Source organism: Elephantulus edwardii, unplaced genomic scaffold (assembly GCF_000299155.1).
Source record: "Elephantulus edwardii isolate Elephantulus edwardi_28Jun2011 unplaced genomic scaffold, EleEdw1.0 scaffold00417, whole genome shotgun sequence".
In the NCBI taxonomy this organism is placed as follows: domain Eukaryota; kingdom Metazoa; phylum Chordata; class Mammalia; order Macroscelidea; family Macroscelididae; genus Elephantulus; species Elephantulus edwardii.
The window spans coordinates 1,012,166-1,034,686 of NW_006400167.1; the positions used below are offsets into that span (position 1 = coordinate 1,012,166).

The following is a 22,521-nucleotide window of genomic DNA, read 5'->3' on the forward strand; positions in this document are numbered from 1 at the left end:
GAATGTGTCCCTGTGTTGAGAGTCTTCTAGGCTCAGGGATAAGACAGATGTCAAACACATGGACATCTCCATAGAACCAACCAGGAAGCAAAATTTGGAAAAATAGAGAATTCCCTCCAGAGCCCTTAGAAAGGGAACACCTTTTAGTATAGCCCAAGCCCTGAATTCAGACTTCTCACCTCCAAACAGTGAGAGAACAAACAATTTTCTTTTGGTTAAAGTCATCTACTTGGGGTTTTTGTGTTATAGCACCACTAGATAACTAACATCTCTGCCACAGCTGAACGTCTGTCCTCTCCATTCCATTTGTCATTCACTCTGATCAGGCTGCTAGCTCATCAAGTCTACCTCAAAGTAAGATGTACTCCATACCCACAGCTCTCATTCTGGTTGGACTTTAGCTGGTACAATCACAGCCTCTTTGTCTGCAAGTAACAGGATAATGTGAGGTGTGTTGCCTGCTTCACAACTGGAAAAGGCTTAGCACACAAATCAGCAATCAGTGCAAGAGCTACACTGAGAAGCCCAGATATTTTACTTGGTTTGTCCCTCTAACTTACTGTTTTGATAGGATGTGACACCCTTGATTTTTTACTCTAAAATCTAAGCTAATATTAATATTAATAGGTCAGTGCACATCCTAAAAATAGAGACATAAAAAACCAAAATCCAGTCCATTGCTACTGAGTAGACTTCGAGTCTCTGTGACCTTTCATCAGTCTCCAAAGCTATAAATCTTTATGGGAGAATACCACCCGTATTTCTCCCGCAGAGCAAATGGTGGATTGTAATTACTCGCCTTTTAATTAGCAGCAACTTATAATACACTACACCACTACAGCTCTTTATAAATGTCTTTACAAACACAGTAGTAATTTACAATGATATCCTCCTCCCTCTGTTTTTCATCTTGTGTATAAAACACAAAGGGATAAAGGCCACTAAGTAGCTGAGAATTAATAAATTTAAGTTACCTTTATTGTTGTTGTTGATTGTTGTCAAGTTGAACACAACTCATAGCGACCCTATGAACAAAAGGCCTTTCTATAACTTGTCATTTATCAAAGGTCGTAGAGTTTCCAGAGGCATTTTGTTTAAGAAGTGGATGTCATTCCTGCTTCCAAACATGTCTTAAACTGAGAGCTCCACCAAACACTGTCCACCATGGGTAACCAACCGTTATGGTATTTGACACTCCAATGGCACAAGGTTCAGCATCACAGCAACCACAGGTTACCTCAGTACAGCATATTGACAGAAGAGTGCTGTACTACTTAGAAGAATGTTCTTCCAAAATACAATAACAACTGATTTTTAAATCCTAAGGCTCCCTCAGAGGTCTAGTTGACTCTAAACAAGAGACTTAAATAAAAAAACAACCAGTATTGTATGTTCTTGTTGTTATGTGCCGTTGAGCCACCTGTAATGTATAGCAAATCTATGTACAGCAGCTCTGAACCTTGCCCTGTCCTGAGCCAGTCTCACTAATTCTGACACAACAACCCCCATTGCCCCAGATACCATATTAATCCATCTCATCTGGGGTCTCCCTCTCCTGTGCTGTCCCTCCACCCTTCTGAGCATGATTTCCTTCTCCAAGGACTAGTCTCTCCTTGCCATGTGCCTAAAGTGAGACAGAACTTCAAAATCATAGCCTTCAAGGAGAGACTTTGTTTCACCTTCTCCAAGACAGACTGATTTGTTTTCTTGACAGTCCATGGTAGAAGAGTTCAAGACTCTTCTCCAGCATCACAAGTCAAAGGCATCTATTCTTTTTCTGTCATCCTAACTCATTGTCTAGCTCTCTGAAGCATAACAAATAATTGAGAAGCCCATGGTCTGGATTAGGCACACTTAAGATGGCTAGGGATTCCATGACTACAAGTGAAGTTGTTTTTACAAGAAAGGATATTGGGTAAGGAGCTCAAAAGAACCTTCTGGACTGTCAGAAATGCCCTACATTTTGTCAGGAGTCACATGACTGTTACGTACTTGTCAAACTGACCTAACTGCACTGCAGGTTTGTGGCTTTCACAGTGCATAAACCATACCTGCAAATATAAATAAAAAGGAAGTAAGGAGAGATGTCAGGAAACAAATCTATTAATACTAACTGGGATAAGATATTTCCTTGAACTACTGTAAAAAATGGAAGAGAAAAATGCTCCAAATATAGGAGAAGGAAATCAAATATAGGGCAAGGTCTGAGGAGCAGTCCACAGTGCTGACATCAGTGTATGTGTGCATGTGCAATGTGTGATGTTTATGAGTGCTCATCTGAGACCCATGTGAGCCACCAACTCAGTTTCCAGAATCTCTAGTGCTATTTCTAGCACACTCCACAATGATGCAAGAAGTGTCCAATGGCTGATATCAAGTAGGCCATAGATTTTCTTCTTTCAGCACAAAAGTTTTACAATTGCCATCCATTGCATATGATCCAGCAATCCCAAGTGTATACTAAGAAGATCTGAAGACAAAAATACAATCAAAAGTCTGAGCTGCAGAGGGTTTGGAGGCTCTCAGGAAGTAACATCCCCCATTACTAGCGGTCCAGTGCCAGTGGTGACCTTTGAAAACTTCACCTTAATTTGTATCAGATGGACACAGCCCTGTTTTCTGTCAACATGCTACTTCCACTGGCCAAGCTGTCCTGTACTGGGTGTATCAGTATTTTCATGCCTTAAAAATTAAGAAAAGTTGTATACATCTCTGTGCTATAAGATAGCCTTCAACTTCTGTTGTACCTCAAATTAAAACCCATTATACAATTTATCCCTGAAATAAGGACAAGAAACGGGAAGGAATGAACATGGAGAGATTTGCTGAGGAAGCAGATGCAGGAATAGTTGGTGCAAGCCCTGCAGGGTTCTCTTCAGCTATTCATCTAAAGCAGTTAGCTACTGAACATGAAAAGGAAATCCATTTGTCTCTAGTGGAGAAAGCTGCTCAGATGGGAGCTCACACTCTCTCAGAAGCTTGCTTTTATCCATGTGCTTTTGAGAAACTCTTCCCATACTAGAAAGAGAAGGGGTCAATCTGTATGCTGAACAAATCATTTGAGAAGATGAACTACATGGGGGGTGAGGAAAGAGAACATCAGGATTGGAGGAAGACCAATTAACATTCTGCAATATGTGGATGGCATAGTTTTACTTGGTGAAAGTGAAGAAGACTTGCAGTACTTGCTGAAGAAGATAAAAGATTACAGCCTTCAAGATGCATTACATATTAACATCAAAAAAAGAAAAATCCTTACCACTGGACCAGTGGACAATAAACATCATGATAGATGGAGAAAAGACTGAAGTTGTCAAGGATTTAATTTTACTTGAATCTATGAATAGCACCCATAGTAGCAGCATTCAAGAGATCAAAAGATCTATTGCATTGAGAAAATCTGCTGTCAAGGACCTCTTGAAAGTGGTAAAGAGTAAATGACGCCTGATCCATGCTGTGGTATTTTCAATTGGTTTCATGCATCTAAAAGTAGGACAACAAATATGAAAAATAAAAAAAGAATCAATACTTTGTATTTTAGTGCCAGAAAAGAATGTTGAATGTACCATTGACTGTCAAAAGAACCAATAAATTGTATCACATTCTCTATTTTTATAGTATTTTTAATTTGTTCTGTAGGTTTTTGTACTTTTCTTTCTCATAAAGTTGCTTATTTAAAAAGAAGTGTTGCACAGAGTGGCATGTACAGAGCAAACAGAACAGCTGGAATTTGAGTGAGAGCTGTAAATAAAACAGAGAACAGTGAGCCTCGGTGGGGAGCAGCAAGCTTCAGCAGGGAGCAGCAAGCCATGGCAGAACGCACCCACCAGGAGAAAGCAAGACAGAGAGAATTTTAGTGAGGTACATGGGGGCGGGTTGGGGAATCACTGTTGATTGCTGGACCATGAGGGGCCCCTTCACCTTAAGAGGGAGGGAGATAGCTGGAGCTCGACTAGGGTGGCAGACCCAGTTCTCAAAGAGAAAATCAAGACTTTCTGATTTTCCATTAAGGCCCCCCCGTACACCAAGCCCCTCCCCACCCTCCAACCCCCCGCCACCCCGTATGCATCTGGTGCAACCCTGCCCCTGCATATGTTTGCACCTGTGTCCACCCTACATGCAAGTATGGTGCTCTCTTACCCAACTCTCTTCTGGAACTGTGACTTCAGATCAAGTACTGGCTATCGCCTCAGGCATGGAAAAACTCTATCACTGCCAACTTATGAAAGAAACAGGCTACTTCAGACCCTACACAAGCCCAAAGCAAGATGTCAGCCCCCAAAAGTGACACAGTAGCAATGGATTTCCTGAAGCCAGAAAGTCTGATGGAATTTTCTGACAGAGAATTTAAAAGAACAAGGATTGAATATTTTCAGCGGGTGAAAGACAAACTTGAAGAATTACAGGACACTGCAAGCAAAAAACAGGACGAACTTAAAAAAAAAATCCAAAACAATGCAGATAAAACAAACAAGGCATTGGAGGCTCAGGAAAAACAAGAAGCCACAATCCAAAATATGAAGTTCAATGTTTTTGAAGCTGTTAACATGATAGAGGGACATATGAACAGAGTTGAAGAGATGGAACACAAAACCAGTGAAATAGAAGATAGAATTATCACCACTGATCTGCTAGAGCATAAAGCAGAATAAAAAACGAAGGAAAAAGAAGAGAACATAAGAATAATGTGGGACACTATCAAGATAAATAATATGCACATAATTGGGATCCCAAAACAGGAAGAAGCAAGGAGAGGTACAGAAAAAGTTGTGGAACATTGTCCAGGCATAATGAAGTATGAGAGAATATATATTCAAGAAGCTGAGTGAACACTATATATAATTGACCCCAAAAGAAAAACACCAAGGCACATCATAGTCAAATTTGCCAGAATAATGAGAGAATTCTGAAAGCAGTGAGGTATAAAAAAAGAGCAACCTATAAAGGAGAGCAAATACCGTAAGGGCGGATTTCTCAGCAGAAACCATGTAAGCAAGAAGGCAGTGAAATGACATATATCGATCACTCAAAAACAAGAATACTGTACTCAGCAAAATTGTCCATCAAATATGAAGGAGAGATCAAGATATGCCCAGAAAGACAGAATCTAAGGGAGCTTGTAAAAACAAAACCAACATTGCAAGAAACACTGGGAGATGTCCTTCTTACAGAGATAAAGCAGGATGAACCAAAGTAACTAGGAACAAAAAGAACTCAACAAAATGATAGTAATAAAACCTTGCCTCTCAATAATCACACTGAATGTAAATGGTATAAATGCACCACTGATGAAAACAAGAGTAACAGATTGGGTAAAACCCCAAAATCTATCAATATGTTGTCAACAAGAAACACACCTGAAAAGTGAAGAAAAGAAAGACTAAAAATAAAAGGGTGGGGGAAAATATACCAAGCAAATGGCAACCAGAAAAAAAGCAGGAGTAGCAATACTAATCTCTGATAAAATAAATTTCAATGCAAAAATCACACAAAGGACAAGGAAGGTCACTACATAATGCTTAAAGGGTCAATAGAACAAGAGGACATAAATATAATAAATATCTATGCACCAAATGAGAGAACTGCAAAATATATAAAACAAACTTTAACAAAACTGAAAAAAGAAATAGACAACACCACTACAACAGTTAGAAACTTCAATACACCACTCTCAAAAAAGATAGAACTACCAGAAAGTAACTCAACCAAGATGCTGAAGAATTAAACCACAGTATAAACCAACTTGATCTCATAGATATTTATAAGATAATGCACCTCCAAAAATCACAGTATACTTTTTTCTCCAATGCACTTGGAATGTTCTCAAGAATAGATCACATTTTAGGTCACAAGGCAAACATCAATAAATTTAAACACATAGAAATAATACAAAATACAGACCACAAAGCCACAAAACTAGAAATCAACAACAAGAGTGTAAAGGAGAAAAACCCATACATTTGGAAGCTGAACAACACCTTGCTTTAACATGACTGGGTACTAGAAGAATAAAATAAGAAATGGAAAAGCTCCTTGAAACAAATGACAATGAAAACACAACTTACCAAAACCTCTGGGAAACAGCCAAAGCAATAATCAGAAGTCAATTTATAGCAATAAGCAAACACATCAAAAGGCAGGGGGAAAAAAACCCATTGATTCTCTAATCCAACATCTCCAGCAAACTGAAAAAGAACAGCAAGAAAGCCCAACACCTTCTAAAAAAAACTGAAATTATAAAAATTAGAGCAGAAATAAATGAAACAGAAAAACAATTGAAACCATCAACAAAACTAGGAGTTGGTTCTTCGAAAAGGTCAATAAAATCAACAAACCAGTAGCAAAACTAACATGAGAAAAGAAAGAAAAAACACAAATAATCTGATTAAAAGATGAAATGGGCAATAACAAAAACAAACCAACTAAAATAGAATGTCAAGAAGATTCTCACCACTGGACCAACTGGGAGCATCAGGATGGATGTTGAAGAGATTGAGATTGTTCACAGCTTTAGTTTGCTTGGCTCCACAGTCAACACTCTTGGCACCAGTAGCCAGGAAATTAAAAGGCGTATTGCCATGGAAAAGTCTGCTCTCCAAAGTACTGAAGAGCAATGGTGTCTCTCTGGAGACTAAGGTGCCTCAGATACAGGTCATGGACTTCACAATCACTTGTTATGCATCAGAGAGTTGGACAATGACCAAGGAGGAGAGAAGGAGAATTGATGCCTTTGAGCTGTGGTGCTGGAGAAGAGTATTGAGAGTACCATGGACTGCTAGGAAAACAAACAGATTCATCCTGGAAAGGGTTAAACCAGGTGGCTCCTTGGAAGCAAGGATTCTGAGGCTCCATCTAACATACTTTGGACATGTTGTGAGGAGAAGGACATCATGCTTGGGAGGGTGCAGGGACGGTGCAGGAGGGGAAGGCCCTCTATGAGGTGGATTGATTCGGTGACTTGGATAATTGGGATGGGAGTGTCAGAGACAGTGCGATTGGCACAGGACAGAGCAGAGTTTAGGGCTGTTGTACATAGGGTGGCTAAGAGTCGCCAGTGACTCGACGGCACAATAACAACAACAACAACAACAATGGAATATCATGAAAAACTATATTCAAATAATATGAAAAGCTAGAGTAAATAGACAAAAACTTAGAAATTCATAACCTACCTAAACTGAAACAAACCGAAATTGAACACATAAACAGACCCATTTCAAAAGAAGAGAGTGAAAAGGTAATAAAACAACTTCCAGCCAAAAAAAGCCCTGAACCAGATGGTTTTACAAGTGAATTGTATCAAGTGTTCAGAGAAAAACAGTCACCAATTCTACACAAACCATTTCCGAAAATAGGAGAAGATGGAATACTACCAGACTCATCCTATGAAGCAAATATAACCTTGATACCAAATTCAGGTAAAGATACCACAAAAAATAGAAAATTACAGGCCAATATCTCTCATGAACATAGATGAAAAATCCTGAATAAAAACCTGGCCAATAGAATCCAACAATACATAAAAAAAAATAATTCACCATGACCAAGTGGGTTTCATAACAGGCATAAAAGGACAGTTCAACATAAGAAAAACATTCATTGTAATTCATCACATTAACAAAGCAAAGAACAAGAACCACATGATCCTGTCAATTGATGCAGAAAAGGCCTTTGATAAAACCGAACACCCTTCCCTGATTAAAACACTCAACAAAATAGGAATAGATGGGAATTTCCTCAACATAGTAAAAAGTATATATTCAAACCTGACAGCCAACAACATCGTTATCAATGGAGAGAGATTAAAGGCATTCCCTTTGAGAACAAGAACCAAAAAAGTATGCCCCCTATCACCTCTTCTATTCAATATTGTATTGGAAGTTTTAGTGATAGCAATAAGGCAAGAGAAGGAAATAAGAGGTATCCAAATTGGGGAAAAGGAGGTAAAATTATCTCTCTATGCAGATGATATGATAATATACTTAGAAAACACTAAAGACTCAACAAGAAAACTACTGGACATAGTTGACTAATCCAACAAAGTGGCAGGATACAAGATCAACATACAAAATTCAATTGGATTTCTCTACAGTGACAAAGAGAATATAGAACTGGAGCTGAGAAAAACAATAACCTTCACAATAGCTAATCACAAGATTAAATACTTAGGAGTTAATCTAACCAGAAGCACAAAGGATCTATTCAAAGAAAACTACAAAACATTACTCCAAGAAACAAAAAGAGACTTGGAGAAGTGGAAGAATATTCCTTGCTCATGGATAAGAAGACTCAATATTGTGAAAATTACAATACTACCAAAGGCAATTTACACGTTCAATGCAATCTCAATACAAATACCAATCCCATTCTTTAATGAAATGGAAAAGGCAATATCCAATTTCATTTGGAATGGAAAAAGACCTCAAATAAGCAAAGCACTACTTAAAAAGAGAAACAAGGTAGGAGGCATCTCACTCCCTCATTTCAAATCCTACTACACTGCTGTGGTGGTCAAGACAGTGTGGTACTGGTACAATGACAGACACATAGATCAATGGAATAGAATTGAGAACCCAGAAGTTAGCCCATCTACCTATGGTCAACTGATTTTTGACAAGAAGATGAAATCATTAAGTTGGCAAACTATAGCCTTTTAACAAATGGTGTTGGCAAAATTGGAAAACTATCTGCAGAAAACTCAAGCAAGACCCACACCTCACACCATACAGAAAAACCAATCAAAGTGGATCAAGGACCTAGGACTAAAACCAAAGATTATAAACTTCATTAAGGAAAAACTTGGAAGTACCCTAGAAACACTAATCCTCAACATGAACAGTCTTCTAAGCATCCTGAAAAATCTACAACCAGGAGAGGATAAAATAGATGAATGGGACTTTCTAAGAATCAAATCCCTATGCACATCCAAAAATTTCTACAACAGGGTAAAAAGAGAATCTATAGACTGGGGAAAAAAATTTGGTAATGACATGTCAGATAAGGGACTTACATCTAGTATTTATAGAATACAGAAGCACCACAACAATATAAAGGTAAACAACCCAAAAGCAAAATGGGCACAGAATATGAACAAACACTTCACCATCCAGATGGCCAGATATCCAGATGGCCAACAAACACATGAAGAAATGTTCAAAATCCCTAGCACTAAGAGAGATGCAAATCAAAACAACTATGAGATATCATCTCATCCCAGTAAGAATAGCAAAATTCAACAGAGCAGCAAACAACAAATCCTGGTGATATTGTGGAGAAACTAGAACTATTCACTGTTGGTGGGAGTGTAAAATGGTGCCACCACTGTGGAAGGCACTATGGCGCTTTTTCAAAAAGTTGCAAATAGAAATAACTTTTGACCCAGCAATTCCATTATTGGAAATATACCCTAAGGAAACCATAACTGATATAAGGACAAGACGATATAAGCACACCTATGTTTATTGTTGATGTTCACAATACCAAAGAGCTGGAAACAACCCAAGTGCCCATCATCAAAGGAATGGATAGAGAAACTGGTATACAATGGAATACAACACAGCATTGAAAAACAAGGAACACATGAAATATTAAACAAAATAGGTGACCTTGGAGGACATTATGTTGAGTGAAATATCTCAATCACAAAAGAACAAATATTGCATAATGCCACTATTATAAAACGGTACTGACATTGGGTTTGGGAGGAAACTAAGAAAATAGGGGATAAATAATGTACACTGCATTGAAACAGATAAGGAGGAGAACTGTTTAATGGATATATGATTAGGTATTATTTACATGGCAAGAGTCTGGAATAAAGAGCTGTATAGTAAATTGGACTTGGTGGGAGGGGGGATTGTATAACAATGAAATTTTATTTTTCTTCTCAAAGAGAAAAGAGAACTGGGCAAGGGGAGGAGTGGGCAGGGAGGGAAATGTACAACAATGAATAAATGGAAATTCAAGTTTTCTATAATCTTTCATTAAAATCTCAATTTAAAAAATAGTGTGAGCACCAAGGTTCATTGTCATACATTTCAAATAGCTAAAATGTGGAAGTAACTGAAATTTCCATCAGGTGAATGGATAAATAATGAGATACAAATATGTAACAGAATATTGTTGTTACTGTTGTTGTGTACTTTTGAGTAAGAAATGACCCATAGCTGGCCCTCCAGTGGGTTTTCAGAGGGAGCACTGGTAGCCTAGGGGCAAGAATGCGTGCTGTAATGCTGAAATCATGCAGTTCAAATCCACCAGCTGCTTCACAGGAGCAGGCTGGGCAATCTCCTCCTGTGTGATTAAATGTCTTTGAAACCCCAGTAGATTGGTCACTTTCTTACTCAATAGGACACAAGAACAAAAGCAACAAATAACACAGGAGGAGATTGCCCATCTTTCTACACGGAGCAGGTGCTAAATTTGGGTTACCAACACAGCTCCTAACCACTAGGTATCATCAGAGCTCCCTAAGAAACTACTGTTGTTTTGTTGTTATGTGCCGTCGAGTCCCTTGCGACTCATAGCAACCCTATGTACAACAGCCCTAAACCCTGCTCTATCCTGTGCCAATCGCATTGCCTCTGACACACCCATCCCAATTACCCCAGTCACTGAATCAGTCCACCTCATAGAGGGTCTTCCCCTCCTGCGCCGTCTCTCTACTCTACCCAGCATGATGTCCCTCTCCAAAGACCTGCCTCTCCTTGCAACATGTCCAAAGTATGTCAGACAAAGCCCCAGAATCTTTGCCTCCAAGGAGTAGCCTGGTTTAACCCTCTCTAGGCTGAATCTGTTTGTCTTCTTGGCAGTCCATGGTACGTTCAATACTCTTCTCCAGCACCACAGCTCAAAGGCGTCAGTTCTCCTTCTGTCCTCCCTAGTCATTGTCCAGCTCTCTGATGCATAACAAATGATTGCAAAGACCATGGCCTGTATCAGGTGCACCTTCGTCTCCAAAGAGACACCGTTGCTCTTGAGTAGAGAGGTCCCTAACAGCAGACTTTCCCATCACAATACGTTTTTTTATTTCCTGGCTGCTGGTGCCAAGAGTGTTGACTGCGGAGCCGAGCAAACTGAAGCTGTGAACAATCTCAATCTCTTCGCCATCCATCCTGATGCTACTAATTGGTCCAGTGGTGAGAATCTTTGTCTTCTTGACATTGAGCCTCAGTCCATACTGAAGGCTGCAGTCCTTGACCCTCTGCAGTAAGTGCATGAGGTCCTCCTCAGTTTCAGCGAGCAAGGTTGTGTCATCTGCATAATGCAGATTGTTGCTAGATCTTCCACCAATCCTAACGCTGCGCGTCTCCTTATAGAGCCTAGCCTCTCAGATAATCTGCTCTGCATACAGGTTGAAAAGGTATGGAGACAGGATGCATCCCTGGCGTACACCCTTCCCAATTTTGAACCATGCAGTGTTACCCTGCTCTGTTCTGACGACTGCCTCTTGGTCCAAGTATAGGTTTCGCATTAGCACGATTAAATGTTCTGGGATTCCCATTCTTCTCAGAGTCAGCCACAGTTTGTTATGATCCACACAGTCAAATGCCTTTGCATAATCAATGAAACACAGATGACATTCTTCTGGTATTCTGTGCTTTCAGCTAAGATCCATCTAACATCGGCTACAATATCCCTAGTACCATGACCCCTTCTAAACCCAGCCTGGACTACTAGGTAGCCAATAAAAAGAAAGGCATGAATGTCAATAATATCATGCTAAGTGAAAGAAGTCTAGTTTAAAGGAGAAATATTGTATGATCCCACCTATATATCGTATCTACAGTAGCCAAAGGCTCACACTAGTTTTTAAATTGAGATTTTAATGAAAGATTATAGAAAACTTGAATTTCCATTTATTCATTGTTGCACATTTTCCTCCCTGCCCACTCCTCCCCTTGCCCAGTTCTCTTTTCTCTTTGAGAAGAAAAATAAAATTTCATTGTTATACAATCCCCCCTCCCACCAAGTCCAAAATACTATACAGCTCTTTATTCTGGACTCTTGCCATGTAAATAATACCTATAGCAACCTTTGGGGGGTGGGGTAGAAGAACAAGAAAAATGTAAGTGTTTAAAAATACCAAAATAAAGATCCACATCTCACACCATACACAAAAGTCAACTCAAAGTGGATCAGAGACCTGAGAATAAAGCCCAAGCAATAAAGATCATAAGAGACAAACTGGGACCAAGCTTAGAAGGCCTAGTCTACAGGATAAAGGGACTACCAAATGCAATGAGAAATGCACAACCTGAAGAGGATAAAATTGATAAATGAGACATTCAAAAGGTTAAATCTCTGTGTACATCAAAAACTTTGAAAAATAAAACCAACAAACCAACAATTTTTCCAATAGGGTGAAAAGAAAACCTACTGAATAGGAATAAACACTTGGCAATATTACCTCAGACAAGGGTCTCATCTTGAAAGTTTACAGAATCCTACAGAGTTTCCAGAATAAGACCAATTTTTAATCCAATTTTAAAATAGGCAAAAGACATGGAAAGACTTTTCACAGAAGAGGACATTTGGATGGCCAACAGACACATAAAGAAATGCTCAAAATCACTGGTCATAAGAGAAATGCAAATAATAACCACAATGAGACACTATCTTACCTCCATACAGTGGCAAAGTTTACTAGGGTAGTAAGATATGTTGGAGAGGACGTGGAGAGTTAGGAATTGATATATTGTTGGTGAGACTGTAAAATGGTACAACCACTCTGGAAGGCAGTTTGGGTGTTTCCTCAAAAAGCTGAACATAGAAATTCCTTATGACCCTGTTTGGAATATACCCTGAGAAAATGAAAACTAAGGCACAAACAGAGACTAGTACACCAATGTTCATGAAGTCTAGCCTCCCAAATTATTTGTTCTGTATATAGATTGAAATGGTATGGAGACATGACACATCCCTGTCATGCTTCTGATTTTGAACCATGCGGTGTTTCTCTGATATGTTTTGATGACTGCTTCCTGGTCCAAGTAGAAGTTTTGCATGAGCACAATCAAATGTTCTGGGATTCCCATTCTTCTCAGAGTTAGCCACAATTTATTGTGATCCACACAGTCAAAGGCCTTTGCATAGTCAAGATAGGCCTCTGGTACTTTCTGCTTTCAGCCAAGATCCATCTGACTTTGGCAACCATGTCCCATGGCGTCTTCCAAAATTACTTGCACTTCTGGCAGTTCTCTGCCGAAGTACTGTTCCAGTAATTTTTGGATAATTTTCAGTAGGAAAATTTTCTTTTATTTGCAGTGATATTAATGATATTGCTCAGTAATTTCCATACTCTCAGATTATCTTTTGTAAAATGGGAATAAATATGGATTTATACCAGTCAGTTGGCCAGGTAGTGGTCCCTCCAGATCTCTTGGAACAAGCTGGGGAGCATGTCTTGGGCAGCATTTGTTTGTTGAAATCTGTTAATTGGTATTCCATCAATTCCTGGGGCCTTGTTTTTTGTAAATTCCTTCAGAGCAGCTTGTACTTCCTCCTTCATAACCTTAGGCTCTTCTTGATCATATGCTGTTCCATGAAATTCTCTTGTCAGCCAATTCTTTTTGGTATAGTGACTCTGTGCACTCCCTTAATCTTCTTTTGGTGCATCCTGAATATTTCAACATTCTGCCTATAGCATTTTTAAGTATTGTCACTTGGGGCTTCAATTGGTCCTTCAGTTCCTTCAGCTTAAGAAATGCCAAGCGAGTTCATCCCTTTTGATTTTCATGGAAACACAAAGTGGTGAGAAAAATTGCTCACGGTCACTTAAATTCATGCACAGCCTAACTAGTTGGGTGCTCCTACCCTGGACTGTGATCCACAATAGTTCAAAAACCAGCAGCATATAACTGTTCCACATGATAGAGGAGAGAGAATAAACTAATGTGCCTGGAATATCAACGAAGATGGAGAGGGCTTGGCCTTACAGAGCCAGAGGGATTAGAAAATTGGAGAATGGAAAGGTCACATCAAGAAGGGAGAAAGAAAAAATTAACTGTGTGGAGATGGAGGAAAAACAGCATTGGTAGTAGAACATTAGTAAACCAGTTTGGCAAGCTGTACCACAGGGTTCACCAATTGTGGTCCACCAGGTGCAGACAAGCTTTGTTTCTTTCACTAGTGATTGGTTTCTGGTTTCTGATGAGTATTTCAGCAGGCCAGGCCCAGCTCTTCCTCCCACTCAGCTGCCTTATTGTTTTTATCTTGGAAGTATTAGATTGTAGCTCCTGATGCAACAGAACAGGAAATGGCGAGATTGGGTAGGTCACAGGAAGGCATAGAACCCAACTAAAGAATGACACTATAGGACGACAGGGGAGAGGCCAAACCCAGACAGCACAACGCATGAGAGGAACGAAAGGGCAGACCTAGTCAGTGTGGTATGGATAGAGGGGTCTCACAAAGAGAGAGGAGAGGCCAGATTCTGCTATGTGTGAGAGGGGTTTCACAGGCAAAGGATAGCCACTGGTACCATACATTACCTTCTTAAGGACCTTCCCTCTCCAATCATTACCTAGAAGCAGCAGCAAATGAAAATTCTCAACCACTAGCAGACCTGCTATATTAGAACCAATTTTGTGAGAAAACCCAAGAGGGATACATCTCCACGCTTAAGAAGGGCTAATTCATGTACTTGTTCTCAGTCTGTCTTGCTCTCAGTTGCCCTAAAAGTGACCTGTTCAGGTTAGCAGGGGACAACCTCCAGCTAAGATCCTCCACCTTCAGCTAAGACTCTAAAGCCTGAGGTCGAGTTTCCCACTGCAGCTAGGTATTCTCCCTCCCAAGCCAGATGGTTGTGACTTCAGCCAAGAGGCCCTCAAGTGGCACCCTAGGCCCTTTCTACACTGAACAGGAGGCACAGTTGAGGAACAAAGATAGGAACCCAGAGTCAGTGGGTGCCCCAAAGGCAGCTAGCTACATCTTCCAACCAAGCAGGTCCGAGCTGGCTGAAGATCAATGTCCCTTGCATACTGTAACACCTTCACTGAGTACAGGAGGTGCCTGACTGGTCATGTCTCAGTGTCGTCTGTTTTCTCCATGTGTCTTGCTCACATCACCCTGCAGGTCCTGAGTCCTGTTCAGCTCTTGCATACATGCTTCAGGGCCTTTCCCCTGGTTTCTCACTCAATGTGGGATGCTGTTCCCTTCTCCTCTTGCTTCTCTCAACCTGGCCCCACCCATACTGTGAGCCTCAACCTCACTTCCTCAAATAGGCCACTGCCCCCTTCCACCCTCTGTTGTTTCTGTTGACTTTCCCTTGGAATCTGCATGCATCTTCCTTCTGACACATCATGAGTTGGGCAAGATGCCCATCTGTAAGTCCCATGAAGGTACACCTGCTGCCAAGCCACAGCATAAACCAGTGGTGAAGCACCCACAACAGGGTGATCTAAACAGCGCAAGGCTTGCCCTACAGACTATGGAGGGACCTCTTCTTATCTTTGTGACTATCTCTCTAAGTCAGCAATTCTCAGCCTCCAGTGGCTTTAAAGCTCCCTGGAGAGATGTGAGTGAACACACAGATGGTGCCTTGTTCCCAGTCTCAGGTCCACCAGCTGCAGACGGACCAGAGTGTTTGCATTTGGACATGATACTGATGCTGATGACCAGGGATCCCACTCTGAGGAAAAGAGATGTACAGACACATGTAACACATTTACAGTGAATAGCAGTGATTGCCTTGGCTGTACATATACTAAAAATTGGAATGATACAGAAAAGATTAGCATGGCCTCTGCACAAGGATGACATGCAAATACAGTGAATGGAAGACTTGTCAGCCATGTGAGTCATTGCAGCATGGTTGTCTAGAGCCACTCAGTGACCACAGGCAGTGTGCTCATGTCCAGTCAGTCCCTAAAATGGCAGGGTAAGTGCAAAGATGCCTCTCAGATGGGTTTGCAATGTTTCCAGAAAAACAGAATAATCCCTTCTTAGTTCACAGCTGTCCTAGACAAGGCTCAAAGACAAGACCACCTAGAGGAAGTTCACTGTGGGCCTCAAGGCTCATGAGTCTGAGTGTGTCCTGCTACTGAATCTGTACTCATGGTTTCTCAGCCTCAGCTGTTGGGAGAAATAGAAAAAGAAAAAGAAGAAAGAACAGAGAGGAGAAGGGAAAAAAAGTGAGAACTTTTCACTTTTTTTTCTTTAGAACTTTCAATTTTTTGTTTGTTTTTAAAAATCAATCTTCACCCAAAGAACTGAGCAGTGGGACAAGACAATCCTATTTCCAAAAGAAATGGGCAAAGCACACACCATGCAGCTAATGCTGCTTGCGTGCTCGCTCTCTCGCTCGTGCGCGCTCTCTCTCACTGCTATTCAGGCTAGAGGGTTTTCAGAGGTTGTAAATCACAAAGGAGGGGATTTCTCATCTTTCTCCCACAAAACAGATGGTAGATTCAAACTGCTCACCTTTTGACTGGCTGCACAACTCCCTAACCCCTAAGCCACCAGAGATCCCTAACTAAAGGCTCGTTGCAAGCAAATTAGTTTTCCATTCAACAATCTATTTATATTTTGCCTCATGATATTTGCCGCAGTTGTACCAATGTAACAGCACTCTCTCACTTCCTCGCTGGGATTCCCTATTTCTACTCCTCCTCCTATCCTGCCCTTTTCTGTCTTTTGAACTTTGTTTTGGGATAAATGTTGCCCTTTTGGTCTCCTACAAGTGTCTGTGCTGAGGAATACATTCCTTGCTGATGGTTATTCACTTTACAGACTCGTCTGTTGTTTACTTGAAGTTGATCCCTCTGGTCCTATGTCCATTTAAATTTAAATAAACTCAACATTGAAAAATAAAGTTTTGATCAAGACAAATGAGAGCAATATTCACAAATTTATTCACAGTGGGTTTTCTTTAAATAACAAGCTTCCTTGGCACATTTTCCTCCTTTTTCTGATTGTTTACCATCGAATCTGATCCAACTGGCACAGGAGGAGATTGCCCTTCCTTCTCCAGCATAGATTAGAACCACATGATTTTGGGATTGCAGTGCAGCTTCTTGCCACCAGGCCACCAGAGCTCTCTTCCTTGGCACATTTTTAAATAGTACATCTGTCACCAAAATTATATTTGTCATCTTTCCATAAACATCAGCTATTTAAAGAAAGCCACATCCTTGGTAACTGGAGAGATGAAAAAGAAGATTTCTAAAAGAACATCCTCCCAGGATATGGGTGGACTACCTTGCAATACTGCAAACAAGATCATTAGAAAGAAAAATAAACCGGAGTGTGGTGTTTTGACACCTTAATGTATCTGTTCCCTGAGTATTCTGGGATGTCTCAGAGATAATATCCCCATTCCTGCAATTCATGTCCCAGAAACATTAAAATAATTTCCTTATGTAACATATACAAAGAAAATACACACACTTATTACAAGATCAGAAAAACTCATAATTTGGGATTTGGGAAATAGATTTGGCATGGAATGGTCAGACACTGGTACTTCAAGGGCCATTCAAGCAGCCAACATTGCACTCTTGGTGCCTGCCTCCCCTTGCTCAAGCTGCTCAGGCACAGACCTGGGGGGATTCAGCCTTGCTGAAGGCTACCTGCAGAGGCCATAATACCAAACCCCCATGCTTCTTAATAAACAGTAACAGTCAGTTCCTTGCTGTTTGTAACTGGCTGAGGGCAGTGCTGACTGCTTTGTGAACATACCATCAATCCAGCAACAGGCCTCCAGGCAGCTATGTTGATACTTAGTGATAAGGAACTGATGCCTACCGCTCAGGGAAACTGTAGGAAGGTATCCAACTAAGTTAAACAGGAGGTTCAGAAGAAGCTGAAAAGCTTTGGCCTGGGTCTCTCCAATTTCTCACTACAGCCACTCCAAGGCCCATTGAGAAGCTGTACGCTGGTGCTTTGTTTCACAGCCCCCACTGACCTCAACCTCCACGTCCTTCCAGCTGAGCTCCAACCCAGCCAGTGTATATGCCAATGAAAACTCTCAGGAAGGATATTCCTGAAGGTACACGGAAAGCTTCAAGAGTGCTGTTCCTTTGGAACTGACATATCAGGCCAATGTAATTTCTAAAACTTTCTACTGCAGTTGTGACCTGGTTTGGCCCTTCACGTTGTCAGCTCTGTGTTTGTAGACATTGGCAAATAGAACACATTCATGGACAGATGGGTATAGTATTTGAGGTAAGAATGATGCTAAAAAGCAAGTCTTCTACACAAGAGTTTTCTTAAGTCCAATTTTTTACTAGCTGTAGAGACAACATCTTTGGAAGAAATAAATGAAGGAAAAGGCAGGCAGAATTGAACACTGATTACCCTCAGTCCCAAGAGAAGAGGCCCTTGCCATAGGCTGCAACTTTGCAGGAGCCAACCAAAGACTTCCAATCAGCCCCAAGTCGTCAAGGTGGAGCACTTCCCATGAAGCTATACACTTTCCTCCCTGTTCTTTCTATAAATTGTCCTTCTCTCCTTCAAGGACACATTCCACTGACTACAAAGCTCAAGGGGTTTTCCCCTGAGTAGAACAAAGATGCATGGTGCTGATTCAATTTCAAAGAAAACACTTTTCTAATTGTTGACTGCCTTCAAGTTGGGCACGACTCATACTGACCCTATGAACAAAAAGGCCTAATGCCCCTCAACAACTATCGACATTTATCAAAGTTCATATAGTTTTTGGAGGCATGTTGTTTAGAAAGTGGATGCCACTATGCCATCCTACTTTTCTAATAAGTGACTTATTTTATTTTACTAGGCCAGCAAAATAATATACAATTTTAAAAAAACCCACCAAAATAAAAACTGATTAGAGCTCCCTTAGTTTGAAAAATAACTGCAAGGTACTACATGCAATTTTATAACAATTGTTATGTGCTTTCAAGACACCTGTGACTCATAGCGACCCTATGTACAATAGCTCTAAACCCTGCTCTATCCTGTGCCACTCTCACTCTCTGACATATCCACACCCATTACCCCATCACTGAATTAATTGAAAATGCTACATCCTATTGATTATCAATAGGGCTTTAGCTGAACCTTTTAGACACTTCACAATGAGTCTAAAGGCATAGGCTTCATAGTCCCATTTTAAACCTGTGGAAACTGAGGGTAGGAGTAGAATGACTAGACTAGGGAATGGTGGGTCTTGGCATGAAGTGGATGGATTCCCAACAGTCCAGTAGGTTCTGGCCCTCCGTCAATTTCCAAGGCTTTAAGAATCTCAATGGGAGGAGACTAGCTCGTTGGTAGAGTCTGGTGGATTGGACATTCAGCCTTTTGGTTAGCAGCTCAGCACATTAAGGATTACACTTCCAGAAACTTTTAAGTTTGTTTTGGTTTTTGTTTGTTTGTCTTTGAAAGACTCTTCACCTAACTCTTATTCCGGTCCTCTGGGGCAGCTCAGGACCTCTGGGCCATCTGGCCTTGCCTCAAGAAGACTCCTTCCCAGCGCTAGCTTCAGGGAGCCATTGGCTCCTGTCCATGGCCTCTTCCCCTTTCCTACTAAGCTAGATCGCACCTTTGATTAAAGAAAGGCACAAAGTATGTCCTCTCAACTCCAAATCTTCACTTGATCTTAGCCAAAAGGCCGAGAAGCAATCAACTCCAAATCTTAACAAAGTCGTGGGTGCATTTTCAGCAAATGCGACAATGAGAGTGGCCAGTGGAGCCGCTTTCTGGGACTTGTGGAGCCCAGACCTAAGGCAGCTCTGCAGCTCTGGCACACACCAAAACTGTGGGTTCCAGAACTGACGCCTGGAATGCATGGATCTGCCACCTTTCCTATGTTCAGGCCGCAGCAAGGAGAAAATGGCTCCCAGTGGCTGTGCTGGAATTCTCTCAGCTCAGGGGTCACCTACCAGCGCTCTTTGTTTACTAGTTCAGGACTCTCCACATAGCGACTGCGCACTGTGCTCCAGCTCCGCCAGCGCTATACGTGGCCTTTCGTTTCCGCCTGCAGCCGGAGACCGAGAGGGTCAAGCCTCAACTCCAGAGCGCCCACACCCTCCACCTTGGCTCAGTTCTGCTGCCACCAGGTGCCCTTGCAAGCTGGCGCTCCATCAAATGACTGTGAAATAGTCATTAAACTTTGGAACAAACAGATTAAGAATCTGCCTCAGTCAGCAATGCCAGCAGTTGAGTTCCCAAACTGGCTTACATCTAGAGAGATGGGAAGCTGATTAGGGGCTCCCCGCTGGGCCACGAGCCTGGGGCTAGAGTCTCAGACTTGGTGGGGTCTGGGTGGAGGGTGGCATGGCAACCAAGGGCTGGGGCAAATGAGGTAGGCCGATTGAGGAGAGAACTCTGATGGGGCTGTCAAGACGCTGCTGGAGGAACGCCTGGTCAGGCCACTTCTGCTGCTGGCAAGGAGTCTTTGAGCCCTTTGGGACCCATGAGTTGGGAACCTCTGGGTCCCCCAGAATACTCACCAGACACGTTTAACTGGCCTCCCAGGAACCAGCCAATTTTGCCACTGCTGAAGTCACAGTCCCAGACAGTATGGAAAGGGGTGTCCCACACTAGCGTGTCTCGGGCTAGTGGCCCCCAAAAGGCGGCTGGCTCCCGGGCTGCTTGTGCTCTCAGCGCCGAGTACGATCCAGGCGGAGCCCCGGGGTTGCTGCCGGGGCGCCCCGAGGCCTGCCCCCTACGTGCAGTGGCTCCGCTGAGTGGCTGGGCCAGTAGCCCTGAATGTCTGCACAGTCTGTCCAAGAGATGCCCGACGCTGCGGCCCAGCCTGGGCACCACCATCCTGCCAGCTGCGCCCGAAGCCCGTTCTGCCGCCGCATCCGCCAAAGCCAGGGTGCGTCCCTGGTCTCGGCAGGCCCGCCTCGTCTCCGCCTTCTAGGTACCACCCACTTGCTTGCCCCTGCGCTTCTGAAGCACCCTCCCTCAGCGCCCTTCAGAGAAAAGGCGCGCAAAAAGAGGTTGCGGAAAGGGCCGAAGCACAGTCCAGACCCAGCAAATCCGCGACGCGTGCACATGGTCAGCACTCCTAGTTTACTTCAGGTTCGCTGCACTGATTTTAGTTTGTTGAGCTCTTCTTGGGATTGGCAGAGGTTTAGGAAGAAGGAGTAAGGCACCTGGTTCAAATCCACCAGCTGTTCGACGAGAGTAAGATGGACAGTCTCCTCCTAGGCAATTAAACTACCTCTGAAAACCTACTGGAGAGTCAGCTAGAGATCTATTACGTCTTGAAGGTACACAACAACAGGGTAAAAGAGCAGCCTCCACCACTTAGGAAACAAGAACTGCACCTGGAGGCCCCCACTTGGATTCAGCAACCTGGCAGTAAACCTAGCCTCTCAGTGTATCAAGATCATTGTGCCCCTGACATGAAACCTCACCACCTAGCTTAGACTCCCACAACTCAAGCATAGGCACATATGCTCATTTTAGCATAAATGGGCTAGCCAAAGGCCTTCAGGACAAGAGGCTGTAGGGTCCAAGGCCCCATGTTTATCATCCTAGCTTCTGGTTCCCTCTCTCTCTGTCCCTCTCCCTCTCCCTTTCTCTCTCCCTCCCTCCCACCCCCACCCCTTGAGAGTTTGTCCCAGTTCTCCTTGTGTGTGCTTGCACTCTACTCATAGGTGATCTGAAACCTCAGGTGACTTTTTTCTATTTCAGCATTTCTGGAAGGGTTCAATCCCAACTCCACTATTTACTACTACCTCTATGGCCTTAGGCAAGTTCCTTAACCCCATTTCCTTTTCGTTAAAAAAACAAACAAACAAACAAAAAGCAAAACCAACAAACCATACAGCAGAGCACTCCTCACGTATAAGATAAGTTGCAGTAAAAAGAAATTATTATGTCTATGAAATATGTAGTCTGGCACAGGTGACATTATATATGTTGAAGTGGCTGTGTGCTTGTTATCAGCCAGGACCAGCTGAGGCAAACTCATACAAAGCTTGTCTCAGATTCTTAAATACTTCAATGTCTGGAAGGAAGCCCTCATAAAGGAGGTAAACACAGGGAAGTAGGATTCAGAAAATTGGTGTGTTGAGTTGTTGGGTTTGTGAAAGACTCCCTCTCCTGAGATGTGAATTCTGCAAGGGAAGATGCCCTTCAGAGACCAGACCTACCAAATGACTTTCATGGCTGCAGGAACAGCTGGCAGGATGCTGAGCACTTCTATTTCTACACTTGTAAAATGTATCTAGTCTAAGACATTTGTGGAGCCATGAAGAAACTGAGACCCAAACAAAACAAAACAAAAAATCCTTGCTGTTGAATCATGCAAAACCTATACTCAGACCAGGAAGCAGTCCTCAAACAGAGCAAGGAAACACTTAGGAAAGGAGTGTGTCAGGGATGTGTCCTATGGCCATACCTTTTCAATTTATATGCAGAACAGACCATTTGGGAGGCTAGGCTTTATGAGGAGGAATGTGACATCAGAATGTGAGGAAGACTCATCAACAACCTACATTATGCAGATGATACAACCTTACTTACTGAAACTAAGGAGGACCTGAAGCACTTGATGCAGAAGGTCAAAGACTGTCATCTTCAATGTAGATTGAAGCTCAACATCAA

At 42.1% G+C, this 22,521-nt stretch overlaps 1 protein-coding gene across 1 annotated transcript in view; it reads right to left on the bottom strand.

Moving 5' to 3' along the window:
• ACSS1 (acyl-CoA synthetase short-chain family member 1) overlaps positions 1 to 20,730 on the bottom strand; it is a 193,018-nt gene extending 172,288 nt beyond the window's left edge. Inside the window, exon 1 of the mRNA XM_006902470.1 lies at positions 20,412 to 20,730. Within this exon, the coding sequence (XP_006902532.1) occupies positions 20,412 to 20,730 (319 nt within the window). The remainder of the gene's footprint in view (positions 1 to 20,411) is intronic.
• Between the last annotated feature and the right edge of the window lie 1,791 nt (positions 20,731 to 22,521).